At 45.3% G+C, this 17,217-nt stretch overlaps 1 protein-coding gene across 2 annotated transcripts; it reads left to right on the plus strand.

Annotated features, from left to right (window-relative positions):
- Positions 1–11,430: 11,430 nt before the first annotated feature.
- Positions 11,431–17,016, plus strand: LOC127311316 (RNA-binding protein involved in heterochromatin assembly dri1). 2 transcript variants are annotated; one of them, XM_051341724.2, is made up of 5 exons: positions 11,431–11,762; positions 14,892–15,098; positions 15,794–16,137; positions 16,362–16,432; positions 16,691–17,016. In XM_051341724.2, exons 3-5 carry the CDS (start codon positions 15,806–15,808, stop codon positions 16,702–16,704), a joined length of 417 nt encoding a protein of 138 aa, XP_051197684.1. In that variant the 5' UTR covers positions 11,431–11,762; positions 14,892–15,098; positions 15,794–15,805; the 3' UTR covers positions 16,705–17,016. The 2 variants fall into 2 exon arrangements, with proteins under 2 accessions (XP_051197684.1, XP_051197683.1); XM_051341723.2 differs by having other exon boundaries at positions 14,897–15,098.
- The last annotated feature ends 201 nt before the right edge of the window (positions 17,017–17,217 follow it).

Below are 17,217 nucleotides of genomic sequence, written 5' to 3' on the forward strand. Positions count from 1 at the left end.
ATTTGTTCACCCAACACTTGTCACTTATTGGAGAGTTACCACTAGTGTAGATCGCTGGGAACCCCGGTCCATCTCTCATCATTATATACTTGTTCTACATGTCATTGGAAGTAGTATCAACTATTTTCTGGTGCCATCGCTCCCATATTGCTATTACTGCTGCTGTGTTACTGTTACTACTGCTCTCATATTACTGCTACTTTCACATCACCCCTGTTACTAGTGCTTTTCCAGGTGCAGCTGAATTGACAACTCAGTTGTTAAGGCTTATAAGTATTCTTTACCTCCCCTTGTGTCGAATCAATAAATTGGGTTATACTACCCTCGAAGACTGCCGCGATCCCCTATACTTGTGGGTTATCATTAGTCCATGGGTAGGGCAATTCTTTACCAAAGATTTCATTCTTTACCATGCTTGGGCAACATGTTCATTATCCAATTGCTTAAAATTCATAATGCTACTTCTCAAAGATATAATTTTAGCAGGAGGATAATATATTCCAATGAAAGCATCTTTACATTTAGTCCATGAATCAATACTATTCTTAGGCAAAGATAGCAACCAATCTTTAGCTCTTCCTCTTAAGGAGAAAGGAAACAATTTCAGTTTTATAATATCCCCATCTACATCCTTATACTTTTGCATTTCACATAGTTCAAAAAAATTATTAAGATGAGCAGCAGCATCATCAGTACTAACACCAGAAAATTTCTCTCTCATAACAAGATTTAGTAAAGCAGGTTTAATTTCATAAAATTCTGCTGTAGTGGCAGGTGGAGCAATAGGAGTGCATATGAAATCATTATTATTGGTGCTAGTGAAATCACACAACTTAGTGTTCTCAGGAGTATTCATTTTAACAATAATATAAAAATAAGTAAAGCAAAACCGAATTAAGTAAAGTAAAACAAGTAACAATTTTTTTTTGTGTTTTTGATATAAAGAAAGCAAACAAGACAGAAAATAAAATAAAGCAAGACAATAAACAAAGTAAAGAGATTGGATGTGAGAGACTCCCCTTGCAGCGTGTCTTGATCTCCCCGGCAACGGCGCCAGAAAAATGCTTGATGGCGCGTGAATCACACGTCCGTTGGGAACCCCAAGAGGAAGGTGTGATGCGTACACCAGCAAGTTTTCCCTCAGTAAGAAACCAAGGTTATCGAACCAGTAGGAGATGAAGGCCACGTGAAGGTAGTTGGTGAAGGAGTGTAGTGCGGTGCAACACCAGGGATTCCGGCGCCAACGTGGAATCTGCACAACACATTCAAAATACTTTGCCCCAACTTAACAGTGAGGTTGTCAATCTCATCGGCTTGTTGTAAACAAAGGATTAAACGTATGGTGTGGAGAATGATGTTTGCTTGCAAAGAACAACAGAGAACAATGATTGCCGTAGGTTGTATTTCAGATGTAAAAGAATGGACCGGGGTGCGGTGACCCAGCATACCACTGCATGTTGTAGTATACAAGTCGTTGATATGATCTTTGTGAAGGGACTTCTTCACAAATTGCCATATCCCTCAGAGTGGTACAACAGAAACATTGCAGGTCATAACACTCCATATATTATTACAAACATTGTCTTAACAAGTTGGTATTCTCACAGGTCCTATGAGAACACCCTAAGATACTACTTAAGTACGATTACAACTTATAACCATATATAAAGGAGAGCTCAACAACTTATTTAGGTAAGTTCTACGTTGCTCGGCTCTATGATGCTAGGGTTCATCACTACTCCTCCACCTCCGTGTCATCGGGTCCGTAGACTATCCCATAGTCTACTCCTTCAACTCCGCCGGTGAGATCAGGTTCCTCGTAGACCAGCTCGTAGCTTCCTTCCGGTGCTCCATCATTGATGGCCTCCACTTTCGGATCACAGTCTAGCAAGGGTGTCGAAAGAAAGTGAGTACAGAGGTACTCAGCAAGTTCTAAAAGAGTAAAAGGTGTTTGATGCACTAGCTATGACCATTGATCAGGAAATCGCAGGTCAATGCATGTTTTGCAATCATTTCTTCAAAAGGTTGCTTTTATTATGAAAACTATGCCCGTCAGTCTTCACAGGTTGACTAGAACTTCATGGAGTTCCTTTCCTGCCGCGTTCGTAGTTCCCTTCCCGGAACAAGGAGTGACAGCCACAATTTGATACACTCTGCAGAGGTGCGTTACTTTTCCCACAAGAGATTCCACCCCTTTTGCCATCCGCAGGGACTTGCCCCCGTTCACACTTCCTTTGGTGTGAGGCCAGGTATGAAAATCCAAGCCCACGCCGCCTTCTCCGCGACTGCAAACCCACCCTTTTGTCCAACCCTACACCCCCAGTAGACTTCTTCCGATAATACGGCTTTACTCACGGTGTACTCCGGACAATCCATCATAGATCGTAGAGCTTATCATCACTAATGGATGGGGATTTAAAAGGCTATCCCAACCTACGGCAGTGCCTCCAACACCCCGCCAGCTCTACCAATCCGTTGGCGTGCAGAAGGGAAAAGATACGGCTGGCTTCCCCAGAGCCATTATAGATCTCATGGTCAACGCGGTTTGTACGGCGCTAGAATCACTGGACGACATTGGTAATTAATCCTGGGGTGATATAACCCATGCAATGGAACCTCCACCATGCATATCAACACATACCATGGTTCCATTGCCAGCCACATAGTCATATTCATAGTTGGAAAGTAACATTTTATTTGCGATGCAGGAATGATAAGTATATAGCTTTGCATTAAAGTGATAGAAAATACTCAAGTTGGTATGAGCAAGGGTGAACTTGCCTATGGACTGCGAGATAGTGCAGTTCAATGCAGTTGATGGAACCTGGACCTCGGGTTCTGTAAGAAGCATCATTGTCCGGTAAAGACAATGTTATAAAATCCAAGTAATGCAATCATGGATGTATTATTTTATGTTGAATCCCTTTACCCCGCTGAGTTATAGCAATTTAGGGTTGAGTTAAGATTTATGCCTTTGGCAGTGATTTGCAATTGTTTTAATTGATAAATCACTTTAATTCTCATAAAGTAAAATAATTCAAGGTAAAACTACTTTACTTGATGATTTATTTTTCATTCCAAAAATAATTTGAAATAATAGAGTTATCTCTATATTTTCTGGAATAAATAGGGAATAGAGTATTTTTCTTTGAAAAAGACCTTTCTCAATAGAAATGACTTGGAATAATAGAATTTCATTTTGAAATGTTTGAAAATAAGTATTTGAACTTATTTGAGGTTTTTCCTTGATTTTTAAATACAAGGAAATAATAATTTGAAATTCCAAGTTATTATTTTAAATTCATTAAATTCATAAATTTGAATTTGTTTCTTAACTTTTTATTTTATATTTTATTCTGGTTAAGAATAATTTTTCATTTACTAATCCAATTCTTAATGGATTTTTAGAGTTGTAGTTTATTTACTAAAAATTGGTGAAATTCTGGCCTTTTTCTAAATTGTAAAAGGTCCAAAATACCCCTGGCCCCTATTGGGCCATCCCACTTAACTAAGGCCCATGGGACAGCCCACTAAGGCATGTCCCATAGTGGTTCGGTGGCGCCGAAGCGGCCCACCTCGCTCACTCACGCGTCCCTCTCTCTCACTCGTCCTAACCCTAACCTCCCGCGACGCCCGTGGCGATGGCGTCGCCGCCATGGCCGCCGCCCTACTCCGGCCACCTACTTGCTCCCCTGCCGTAGCCACCTACCGGATCTAGACCGCCGCGAGACGATCTATCGATCTGTCCGCGTGGTTTCTCCGATTTCTTCCTCTCCTGGCGAATCTCCTCCACTCTGGATCTCGTGGAAAATCGCCTCTGGCGATTGGCGATCTCCGGCGAGCCCTCGTCCTCACCGTCGACGTGTGCGCCTCCGAGACTGACCTGGCGCGGGTGCTGCTCGCAGTACCTGTGCCGTCGTCCCTGGTGCCCTGCTACGGTGGTGGTGTTCGTGTTCGTCGGCGTAACGCCGGCGCCTACCCTGGCTTTGCAGCTGCTATGGCCGCGCGAGCACTGCCTCGCCATGCCATAGCTTCTGCCACCAGGCGCGTGTAAGTTTCTTCTCCTCCTCCTTCTCTTCTCCATGCCTGTGCGCCTCCCTTGCTTCTGTACTTCTTCTCCCTCATGTTCTGTTGCTTTCTGGTGATCCTGTGATCACACAGAGCTCTGCCATCGCTGCTTAATCTGCCTATGCTTCCATTTGCTGCAAGCTATGGCCAAGTCACCAGTTTCTGGTACTGGCCAGTGTTGCCTTGCTTGCTGTACATGCTCTGTTTGCTTATCTGTTGCTCCTAACCTGCTCTAATCTTGCTATGCTCTGCTGTGCTTGCTTATGAGCTTGCTATGCCATGTTGTACTTGCTTATGGGCTTGCTTGTGCTTACTGGCATGTTATACTTGCTTGTCTAGGTGTACTGTTGTGCATTAGTGACACTTGTGAGTGCCAGTGGTGCTTGTGAGGTGCTTCTGTGCTTCCTGTGTAAGCTAATGATCCCTTGGATCAACCATTGCTTGTTGGCTAGCTTATCTGTGTGGCTTGACTTGATTTAATTGATCCATTTGATCAATGAAATGTTAGTGATTGCTTACTGATTAATTCTGTGACTAAGTGAATCCTTTTCCTTGGTGATGCTGATGCTCAAGCATCACTTATGCTTACTGTGTTCATGTGTTGTTGCTTGTCCTAGCTTACTGGACTAGATCCAGTGGCTATGATGCAGGGATTGGTGCTGGGTTGCCCTACAGTGTGCTACTGTCAATAAATAGTATGAATTTGTTACATATTCATGCTTGAACAAATTGATTCATGCTGAACTGCTTATGCAGTGATGATTTAAATGACTTGCTTGCATATGAATTTGCTATTCATGATTGTTTAGCAAGCAATTGAATCTGAATCCATTTCTGGATGATGATGTGCTATAGTTGGCTTTATTTTAAATGGTGCTAAGTGTGATGTGACCTCAGTAGCCTTGCTACTGATGGGTTTCTCACCTATTTGATTGGATCTTGTGGGCTACTCAACTTTGCTTGCATGTTTGGGGATCATACTAGATATGAATGCCAATATGCTTGCCTGTGATGAAATCTAGGGTTTTACTGATGGTTATGTGCCTAGGATTTTCTGTGTAGTCTTTACTAGCTGCTAAATATTGCAATACATCTACTGGTGCTATCTGTGCATAAGATCTTGCTTCTGTGCACAAGATCTGTATTTGGATGGTTTCTATTTTAGTGGCTTTTAGACTAGCAGTGATCCTTGGTGAAAACCAAGTGATGATTCACCCTGTTGAGCATCTGCTCAATCCCATGACTGTGTCATGCATAATTTATGGATCAGATCCATTGGATCTGTCCAGGAACTTGGTATACCTTGTTCCAGCTCCTAGAGTGAAATATTTGGTTGTTGAAGACTTGTGGTTTTGTGCACAGCCCTTCACCTCCAGATTCTGGTTGATCTTCTAGGTCACCATGATTCCTGGTGGCTAAGTGGTTGTGTGTTGGTTCTGTTCTTGAGTATGAACTGGATGAACTTTGTGTTGCTCTAGCTTCACCCTTACCTGGTGAATTATCCCATCTGGTCGACTGTCCTGGTTCTAGGGTTTGTGTTCCTTTTATATGATCCCTACTTCTACTCTGGCCATGACACACAGGCCTGACTTGCCTTGTGACTCAGCTGTTGCATTGCCTTGCTGTTGCTTGATCAGCACCAGCCCTCATATTCTGAAACTTGAGCCCCTGTGGCTGCTCAGTTTTGGTCTGCCTGTTCCTATCTTGTGCTGTCTAGGGATTTGGACAAGCACAAGTGTGCAATGACAGTGTTCACTGTCCAAACTGAATTTCTGTGATGTTGTGCTATCTGTCCAAACTGAATTTCTAACACTTACATTCTGGCTAGCACTTGTTATTTGTTTTGCAGGTTTGAAGTGGAATATGGCCAGAAGATATTCTTCAAGCATTTAGTCTAGGTTTTAGTTTAGGACAATATTGTAATTTTCCTTTTTCATTTATGTTTATTATTCATCAATTCTTGTACCAAGAATTCTGTAAAGACCATGTATTCTGTATTGATTATCAATAAAGCTCAATGTTTTTGTTTATGAGCTTTTGATTTATGTAATGTTTATATCCTGAATTAAATATTGTATTTGATATTCAATTTGAAATTCAAAGTCATTTGAATTTATATGTTGTATTTGAATTGTGAATTCAATATTCATAATGCTTATTGCTTATTGTTTAATGTTTTATAACTTGTCAAATGAATTCATTCCCCAAATTAATAAGATACAAAAGAGATCATGTCGAAATTTCCCTAACTCACATTGCCTAACCCTAATTGCAAAATGAGAGAGAACCTCGATCCCTCTTAGGTTTAGTTGCAATAAGGCGCGAAAATTTCCCCCGTTTTGCGATGAAATGCACAACCCATTTCTAAATCTACCCTTCGTTGTTCCTATGTTCTGGGTTATTACACGGGGTCCACAGTTCACTAGCGGTGTCTCTCCAATAAGATAAATAACATGTTGGGTGAACAAATTACAGTTGGGCAATTGACAAATAGAGAGGGCATAACAATGCACATACATATCATGATGACTACTATGAGATTTACTTAGGGCATTACGAAAAAGAACATAGACCGCTATCCAGCATGCATCTATGCCTAAAAAGTCCACCTTCGGGTTAGCATCCGCACCCCTTCCAGTATTAAGTTGCAAACAACAGACAATTGCATTAAGTACTGTGCATAATGTAAACAATACAAATATCCTTAGACAAAGCATTGATGTTTTATCCCTAGTGGCAACATCACATCCACAACCTTATAACTTTCTGTCACTGTCCCAGATTCAATGGAGGCATGAACCCACTATCGAGTATAAATACTCCCTCTTGGAGTCACAAGTATCAACTTGGCCAGAGCCTCTACTAGCAACGGAGAGCATGCAAGATCATAAACAACACATATATGATAGATCGATAATCAACTTGACATAGTATTCCATATTCATCGGATCCCAACAAACACAACATGTAGCATTACAAATAGATGATCTTGATCATGATAGGCAGCTCACAAGATCTAAACATGATAGCACAAGAGGAGAAGACAACCATATAGCTACTGCTCTGGACCCATAGTCAAAGGATGAACTACTCATGCATCAGTCCGGAGGCGGGCATGGTGATGTAGAGCCCTCCGGTGATGATTCCCCTCTCCGGCAGGGTGTCGGAGGCGATCTTCAGAACCCCCCGAGATGGGGTTGATGGCGGCGGCGTCTCAGTAACTTTTCTCGTATCGTGGCTCTCGGTACTAGGGTTTTCGCTATGGAAGGATTATATAGGCGAAGGGGCAGAGCCGGGGGACGCCCGAGGGGCCCACCCCATATGGCGGCGCGGCCAGGGGTGGGGCTGTGCCCCCCTATGGTGTGGCCGCCTCGTGGCCCCTCTTCGTCTCCTCTTCGGTGTTCTGGAAAGCTCCGTGGAAAATAAGACCGTGGGCTTTTGTTTCGTCCAATTCCGAGAATATTTCCTGTGTAGGATTTCTGAAACCAAAAACAGCAGAAAACAGGAACTGGCGCTTCGGCATCTTGTTAATAGGTTAGTACCGGAAAATGCATCAAAATGATGTAAAGTGTATGTAAAACATGTGAGTATTGTCATAAAACTAGCATGAAACATAAGAAATTATAGATACGTTTGAGACGTATCACAGAGCCCTCAAATCCATGAACCATCAAAAAAAATTGAAGGCCCGACCCTCATTTTCTATCCCAACCTGTACAAACACAGGTTGAGAGGCAAAATACACCGGGCCCTTCATCTGATCAACGTCGCGTCGCAGGAGGGAAGTTTCCTCAACTGCTCCTCCTTCCCTGCGCCCCGCCGCCTCTCGTCCGCCCGCCACCGGCCATGGAGGCCCCGAGTGCCCCCGTCCCCGTCGCCGAATCCCGCGCCCGGCCGCGGCTCGAGAAGCCCCGCGCCGCCGCCTCCCGCCCCGGCCCCGAGCGCCGCTGTGGTGGCCGGCATGGTGGCCTCCATGCACGTCGGCGTGAAGAGGAGGCGGGCACACGTCGTCACAGGCCCCGCCGCCGTCTCCCCCGCCCCGTGCGTCCCCACCCCGGCCCCCGGCGCCCCCGCCCCGAAGAGGAACAAGCCGGCCAGCTTGGGGCCAAAGAAGGCCTGACCGAAGAAGCCGGCCAGCCGCAAGAAGGCCACTCCTCCGCCCATGTCCGTCCCTCCGGCGTCAAGCGCCAATGAGGTGCTCGACGAAATGGAGGCCCTAACTGCTTCTTACATGGGACTGCTCAACGATGCCGAGGTGAACATTGGGGCTCCTCCCCTCGATTCATTCGACTTTGAAGGTGAGGAGGAAGAGGAAGAGGAGGAGGAAGTGGTGGCCGAGATCAATGAGGCGGCGTTCGAAGCCGCTCAAGAGGAAGGTGCTCACCGGCCCGTAATCCGATCGTCGAACTACATCGAGGTTGATGATGTTCTTTTGGTTCGTGCTTGGTCGGAAGTTGGGATGGATACGGTTCATGGCATGGATCAAACCGGGAAACGCTATTGGCAACGGATCGAGGACAAGTATTGCAAGCTCAAGCCCAAGACCGGGCGCTTGGTCCATCGTTCTTACCGGTCACTTCAAGGACGGTGGGAGGTGATAAAGCCCGCTTGTGCTCGTTGGAGTGCGGCTATGGACCAAGTGATCAACGCTCCACCAAGTGGCACCGTTGAGAGTGACTATGTGAGTAAACTCAACCTCACTCTTTGGTTCATGCCTATTTTTACATTATGCACGGTTGTGATCATGCTATGCTTCCGATTTTGCATATTGTAGGAGACATATGCGGACTTGCGGTACAAGGACATGGCTGGTTCCAAGGGAAAATCTTTTGCCTTCAAGCATTGTTGGGCATTGCTTAAAGATCTTGACAAGTGGAAAGTAAGGGATCAAGAATCTAACCCCAAGAAATTGGAATGCTCAATATGGATGATACCGATGATGAAGGAAGGAACCATGGCAAGCCCGAGGGATCCAAGAAGGCCAAGGAAAGGATGAAGTTGGAAGCAGATGCATCAAGCTTGAAGGACAAGCTTGATCAAATGATCAAGACAAAGGATACATTGACATTGAAGGCATTGAAGAAAAAACTCCTTATCATCGAGAGAAAGAAAGAGGTGAAACTTGCAAAATTGGAAGCTAGGCGGAAAGATGCCAACCGGAAGGCCGAAATAGAGGATAGGATGATCAAGCTCAAGGAAGCAAAGGCATGAAAAGTGATTATGTCCGAGGAGAAGGAGCACATGATGATGTCTAAAAAGGACATGGATGAAGAACAATTGACGTGGTGTAAGGAGACCAAGGCGGACATCGCGGAGAGGAAGAGGCTACTGTGTGGTGGTGGTGTGTTGTCTACTCTTCGAGGTGAGTCTCCGATGAGTGGTGGTGGAGACGGAGGTGTGGACAACTTCATTTGAGCCGCCGGCCATGGTGGTGATAATGGTCTTTTGGAAGGACAAAATGTTGATTATGTGATGTAAAACTATGAACCATGCATCATTTATAATCATTTGCAAGTTTGTTTCATGATATGTGTGTTTCATGATGTGTTTGTTTCATGATATTCTGTTTTAAGGGTTGGTTTGAGGGCACTGATCTGCGTCGGCTGTTTGGCCTTTAAATTCGTGTTTTCTCAACCCTTAAATTTGCTTTGTGGCTTTGAGGGTTCCCAATTTAAGGGCACTAGTGATGTTCTTAGAAAAGAAAAAAGGACTAAGAGCATCTCCAGCCGCGTCCCCCAAAGCGTCCCCCAAACTGCGCCGGATCGAGCGTTTGGGGGACGTGTTTTGTTCGTGCCGCGTTTGGGGGACGTCACTCCCCAGCCGCATCCCCCAAACGCCTCCCCCAAATGAATATTGGTGCACGAAAATAAAGGTTTTCATTCAATTTTGATTATATATTACAAAGTTTGAATGAAAACGGCTAGATTTCATCTAAACCTAGACTACTGACCGCCCGGCGGTGCGTTCGACGGCCCCGCCCCGTCGTCGCCTCCCCTACGCCGCAGCTCCTCCTGCGCGCGCCTCCTCTCCTTGCGTTCGGCGGTGGCTAGACGGCTCCGCTCCCGCCGCGCGTCCTCCTCCGCCCTCCCCTGCTGCGCCGCCTGGAGGGAGAGCTCGACGGCGCGACGAATCTGCGCCTCTTCGCGGGCACGGGCGTCGTCCTGGAGCTTCTTCTCCGACTCGAAGGACTCGACGAGCGCGCGTTGTCGATCGGCCGTCTCGTCCGGTGCGGCCCGTCGTCGTCGGACCACTCGAACTCGTCGTCGTCATCGTCGTCCTCCACCTCGGTATCCTCCGCCTCGGCCTCCTCCTCCTCCACATCTGTTGGCGCCTCGATCATCGCCGCCGCCAACTGGTCCGCCCGCCTCCCCCATATCGCAGTCAGCGCCGCCTCCCGCTGTTGACGCTCCTCCGCCGCCAGCTGCTGCTGGCGCTCGATCGACTCCTGCCGCCGGCGCTCGATCGCCTCCCGCCGTTCACGGTACAGCGCATCCCGCTCAACGCGCCGGCGCTCGTCAGCCCACCGCTGCTCCATCTCCTCCCGGTACCGGCGCCGTCGCGCCTCTTCTCTCGTCGAGGCGTCGAACGCCGCAACGGTGTCGCACTGCTGCTCGTGCCACACTGCTACGGCCGCGGCCTCGTCAGCAGCGGGGCCATGGGCGCAGAACGCCGCTATATCTGCCGCCTACGCCGCCTCACGGTGCTGGCGGGCCTGCTGCTCCATTGCCTCCCGCCGCTGCTGACGGTGTGCACACCACCGCTCTTCCCGGGCCGCGGGGTCGGTGTCGACCTGCGATTCCGGGACTGCAAGTGGAGGAGACGGCGGTGGAGGGAAGTGGCCAGCGCCAGGGCGGTTCGCCATTGCCACTGGTGGTGGCGGAGACGGCGATGGAGCGACGAGGGCTGTGTTTGTTGCCGGCGGGGTGTGGTGGCTACCATTGAGCCGGGAGACCTTTTATAGACGCCGGCGTCGGGAAGAAAGCGCGGGAACAGGCGAGAAGAGGCGGGAAGATCGCGCGGGAACGGGCGGTGGCGTGCGAACGCCGGCGACGCGTGGAGGCTGTGCAGCACCGACGAGACGTATCGCCTGCCCCTCCTTCGCCATTAAGGCAAAGATGCCGCCGTGTGTCACTGCCGCCGTGTGTCACTGCGCGCGAATAACTTCCGTTGTGAGGTAGGCGACGGTTAGGTTAAAATTAACTGTGCCGTTGACGGGTCGGCCCCGCCACTCCCCGCCTCGCTTTTCGTTGTGTCCGACGTGCCCGGAGCGTCCCCTGTGGGACGGGAACGGGCTCGGGGCGCCGAACACCGTATCAGGGCGCGCCGGACCAAAAAAAAAAAAATGTTTTCCCTGAAAAAAAAAAAAGCCATCTCGATGCTGGCGCATCGCGGTCGGCGGCCGCTCAGCGTCGCACGCTTCTGGCGGTGGCTCCGGCCATCGGCTGGGGTCTGCGGGGCGGCGAGGACGACCAAGGAGAACTAGCTTCGATGGGTAGCAGTGGAGCACGCGTGACGTGGTGATGCCGTTGGACCATCGGCCCAATCGGCGGCGACCGGATCTGATCGCCCGCCGTCATCGGCTGGTCCGCATCGCGCCGAGGAGCAAGAACGAGGAAATGCTGATGAGCCAAGATTTGCCCGCTTCCGAGCCTTCGCGTCGCGGGTCAAGCAAGCTTCATGCGAATTTGATTTAGGTACCCAAACAAACCAGCGCCTCCTTCACTATTATGCTACTAGTATTACCCTTTCCGATGCTTCATCAGGAAGATAGAGATAAAGGGTTCTGCACTTTTTTTGCGGGGAGATTCGTGGCTTCGTGATGCTTTCCAAGTGATAAGAGATCAGGGGATCTTTTTGAATGGACTAAATCAACTAGGTCGGATTGAGAAAAGGGAATAAAGTTTCATCAATAGTGCATTACATATTTCGAACCTGGAGAACCTAGATAAACGTCCTTGTCATTTCAAGATGAATCATATTTGCGTAAGCTAATATGGGCTCTAGAATGGCCATAGCGCGTGCTTTGCACAGGAGCTCCCTCTTAGGGAGCAGGCCAGGGAATAATATTCTTCTGGGACGCGGGGGAACAATCTTTGCAAAATCGTAATTGAATTAGAATCATAACCTGGAATCACTTACCTTTTTGAGAAAGCAGTGTACGGTTTAGCTGCAGCCTGGACTGAACTTCACCTTCACCAGATCAGTATCCATCCATAGCCAAAGGTTTATTAGATAGATCTTCACCAGTTGGTCTTTGATTTGCTTTGCCGACGACATCCCATGGATCGTGAACCAACATGATCTAGTGGAAACAGTCTTTCCCTTCGCACTTCTGTGTGGAATTGATTCCTCTGCTGGTCTGGTCAGCAACGCCAGAAGCATCAAACTCAACCTTGCTCTTGCTCTACCGTTTGTAGGCGTTCAAGTATCCACGTCCTAAATCCAAAAGTTGTATGATAAATGCTAAGTGAGCGTTCTCTTTGTTACAAAGTAAACACCCTGTTGATATGTCTACACTTGGTTGGTGCGAGCGGGGAAAGAGATAGGCTGATATTTTTCATGGTGGTCGACCTGGAAAGTTAATGTATGATCCTATGACTGCAAGTTCATGTAACCGTAAGCGGGTGACTCTAGTGCAGCAGATCAGTTCCCGTGTATGTTGCAGGAGTAATTTCTTCAAAATTAGCTACTCCCTCCGCCCCAAAAAGGATGTCACAGATTTGTCTAGATATATCCGAATTTAAACAAATCTGTGACATCCTTTAAGGGCCGGAGGGAGTATATTGGATTGCATCAAAGTTATGTTTATTCTCGATTTTAAAAACACAGATGAACTTATAAGGTAGTCGACTAGATCTGTCAACTTTTCAGTAAATACAATGTGCCTTGGTGCACATCCATACTTCTTTTCCTCAAAGACAGGAATCACTTTTTTTTTTTAAATCTCAGAACTGAGTTTCCTGTATGACCCTACTTGGTCTCTGATCATCAAGTTTTCCGGATGAAAACAGAGGGAAAAGGATGTAAATACAACTTAGGGCAGTCCCGGCAGATGCTTTTCATGCAAACATAACAGTACGGGTAGCTGACTAGAAGTGAACATGGAACCTCTTGCATTATTGCGGAAAGGTGTGATTTGGGAGAATATATGTAGATCGCAATAGGTTTTGTGAATGCCTATAGATCATGCACGTATGTGGAGAATTGATTCTCACGAGGCTAACTATATTTAACCCCAATAATACAATCTACCTCTGGCATATAGTGCGAACATTTAGCCAACTTTAGTACTATCTTTGGGAGGTTGCTCTGCATCTAGAATGGACAAGGCATTTAAACCGTCAATTGAATTACTAATTGGGAATTGTTAACTGAAGACAAGTAGCTCTTTATATATGTCTTGTTCACCGTTTGCCTTTGAAGTAGTCCTGATCTACTAATAGCTTCATTGAACAGTTGGTGTTATGACCAAAAATCTTGTAGAGCTTTTCCTTCAAAGTTACATATATATATATTTTCGCACCTCCATTGATTTTTTTTTCCTACCATTGTGCGTCACAGAACAGAGAGTGACAAAAATCCAGTATGCTATACTTGTTTTGTTTAGCGAGAAAATATATTATAAAAAGCTGCATTCTTCATCAGGGCTGACCATATAGGAAGTGGATAGTTGGTCAAAGCACATATATTGTTTTTCAGACATAGCAGTGTGATTTAAATGCAACACTTACAAGCTTTTCATTGAGCTCATATCAGTTGAGCCGTTTATTTATCTTACCATTTTGTATGAGCCGGAACTATATTTTACATTGATTGTGGATTTTGTTATACCTAATGTGCTTTCTTGAAGCTCCTTCTTTTCTATCCTTAGAATTCCTCAAGTCATCTGGCACTTTTTTGTAAACTGGGAACACTAGGATTTCTATTAGCCACATGAAGTGTGCATTATTGCTAGATCTGCACCTCCCCAGGTACATATTTGTGGGAAGGATCAAAGTCTAAACGAATATATTCTTTGATAAATATTCTTAGTTCCTCGCATCTATGTCTTATGGAAATTATCAGTGCTAATTAGCTATTCTCCATGAATAACTTAAATAAAATATTCCTCAAACAATGGCTTCTCAGGAGAAAAAGAAAGAGAAAAGATGGCCAAGAATATGCAACAGAAAACAACTTCTTATTCACGAAGAGAACCTCAGCGTCGAGCTATTTTTTAGTTTAACTAATTAACTGTGTTCTTAACAAGACTAATTAACTATTGAAACAACTTACATAGCTACATGAAAGGCCGGTTTAGAATATACTTGCATGTATTCTCCAACTAATAAGGTAGTATTATTTTAACTGGTTTAGCATATATTTGCAGGCACCGCATGCACCTTTTGGTCTCTTGTTGCCTGCGTGTGCAGTTAGTGCTGTACTATGTTGTAGCCCTAACTTCAGATCTGTATCATCATTATGTAAATATTGAAATATCCATGCTAATAAAGAATTTATTTGTGTGCATTATCTTCCTTCTAATTAATTGTATATATGTTTCCGACTCAAAAATACTTGACTGAATTGTATAGATATGATAATTATGCTACTGAGATAACTACTGATTTTCAGTGTAGTTACTTATACCAGTTATTACGTTTGAGTTTGCAAGTATCAGTTAATACATATTCAGTAGTAATATTCCACGGTGTAGATTCAATATGTAACACTGAAATTCTCCAGTCGCTGGCATCACTTTCTTGTTGCATTTTTGCTCTTTCTTATTTGCTCCTCTTCCCCATCTCTTTAATTCCACTCACCGCCTTGCTCAATTTGGATAGCTCAGTTAGAAAGTCTAAGATCGAAGCATCTCCGTGCCTCTATGGCCCACCCTGGATCCTCAATTATTGAGGCGTCTTCACTATAAAAAGGCAACCATCCACAAGAAGTAAGAACACAGCAAGCAAGCAAGCACACAACAAGCAAGCACACAACAAGGACAAGACAGCAACTGAAAACCCTAGTACTAAACGAAAAGTTTTCACAGGGTATGTGTCCCTTCCTGTTCCTCTCTTGTTCTGTTCTGACGACCTAGTACCTCTTGTTCTTGTGGCCCATCTATCACACTGGGACCATTTAATTGCTTATGTAATCTTCTTGAGAAGGAGAAAGGTCATATATTGTCTTATTGTGGCCATTAATCTGTTATTAATTGAATTTTTCTTTGCAAGGATAAGTTTTATACATTTGATCCTAGATAAATAGCTTTGTTTACTTTCTTCATAGATGAAATTACCTAGCTTTGTTGTTTCTTGTATGGCTAATGATTATGCTCTCTTATGCACATCTTCTTTTCTCCCAAGTGGGACACAATCTAAAAGTGTTTTCTAATGATCAACATGTGGGGATGATTGGTATAGAACACTGACTTAGCTAGTTTAGTTGAGGCAAACTTTGATTTATTTCTCTGTCCATATCAATGTGTATCCTATATAATATTCATTCTTTCTAGTTTCTAAACGCATCTTTCTCCTAGCTAGCTACCTAGACCATAATCTCATTGGCCCAGGACCATATTTCCATATATATAATTATGGCAGCATGATGTTTCTGTAAGACATCTATGCTCATACTACACATGTAGCAATGCACTGATGAGTAGCTAACTATATTTACAATATAACTTTTACTTAGTTCTCTTAACTTCATTCCACTTCACATATTCATGCATGCATGTATACAGGTCTAACTGCGAATGAACACCCAGAGGAAGCCTGGAGACTGGAACTGCTACTCCTGCCAGCACCTCAACTTTGGCCGGCGTGACTTCTGCCAGCGCTGCCGTGCCACACGCTCAGATCTGCAGCTCGGAGACGGCCGCGAGATAGGTGGCGTACTGACCTCCCTGGACGTTCGCCCTGGTGACTGGTACTGCAACTGCGGCTATCACAACTTCGCCAGCCGCTCAAGCTGTCTCAAGTGCGGAACCATCGTGAGGGACTTCCCAGCAGGCCAAGGTGGCGCTGGTGCTGCTGAGAGTGGTGGAGTTCGTGCTGGGTGGAAAACGGGCGATTGGATATGCACAAGGTTAACTATAGCTATTCTATCTAATTTGAACGTAGTTGCCAGCCTTACAACCAATATGTATATATGCCATATGCTATGCATGGCAAGAAACACTTTTATGCATATGCATACACTTTTGTGATTAACGTTTAAGTATAAAACAACATTTCTACAACTTAATCTTATGGAGTAGATTGAATCATCTTTGACACTTTTATTTGACTTTGTTTGTTTATTTTTCCCAGGCCTGGTTGTAATGTGCACAACTTTGCGAGTAGGGTTGAGTGCTTCAGGTGCAATGCACTTAGGGAAGCAGGTATATTTTCTCTTCTTCCATTTGCAAGCAATGGTCTTTACTACGACTCTTTGATCAAAAACATGCAACTTTGTTTCCAATCTATATGCAGTGATTGGTGCAAAAAAGCTAAAACTGGCAACATGATTAATTATAATGAAAATCACTCGGAGCCATCTAGTCAATCAATCCTGAATACATATTTTTGCACCACAATTGGCTTGCAACATCTGCTTTGTGAGCTAACATTGGCATTGTTCCGTTGTACCAAATATGCAGGCACCGGGAAGTAAGGACCAACCTGGCCGACCGAGACCGAGAGGTGTGACGAGCCGGCCAAGGATGAGACCCACCGTCGTCATACTTAGAAGCTGCGATCCAGAAAGAATAAATTTACATAGTAGTATGAATGCTCTATTGCTGCTAAGTGTTGTGCTACTGTTATTGCATGGTTGCGAGGGTAGGAGAAGTGCCCTTTGCTTCCGCATTGTATTATATGCGTGGTCTAGTCACGCCTCTTTTACACTGCTCTGGTCGTTGCTGAAATTGTATGGCTCGGTGTACTTGAAATATCAATCTTAAACACCCTTATAGGTATTGTGTAACAGTTGACGTGCTTCTGTCCTTGCTTCTTTTGGTGTATTAATTGTCAGAACCTATGATGCCATCATGCTGTTTCGGAAACCCCAGGATGTGCATCTTGTAGACACGGACTACAATTATGCTTTAGCTGTTGTGGATGTGATTAGGGTTGTCCAGCCCTGTTTCATTCATGGTTCTGTTTGATTACTAGGCTGTACTTACCA

The sequence above is a fragment of the Lolium perenne genome, chromosome 7, assembly GCF_019359855.2.
Source record: "Lolium perenne isolate Kyuss_39 chromosome 7, Kyuss_2.0, whole genome shotgun sequence".
Taxonomy (NCBI): Eukaryota; Viridiplantae; Streptophyta; class Magnoliopsida; order Poales; family Poaceae; genus Lolium; species Lolium perenne.

Bases quoted from the DNA above. Each gene is read 5' to 3' on its own strand.
- LOC127311316 (XM_051341724.2), top strand. From the start codon at position 15,806: ATGAACACCCAGAGGAAGCCTGGAGACTGGAACTGCTACTCCTGCCAG. The intron at 16,138-16,361 runs GTTAACTATAGC...TATTTTTCCCAG, and splicing joins GGCGATTGGATATGCACAAG to GCCTGGTTGTAATGTGCACA.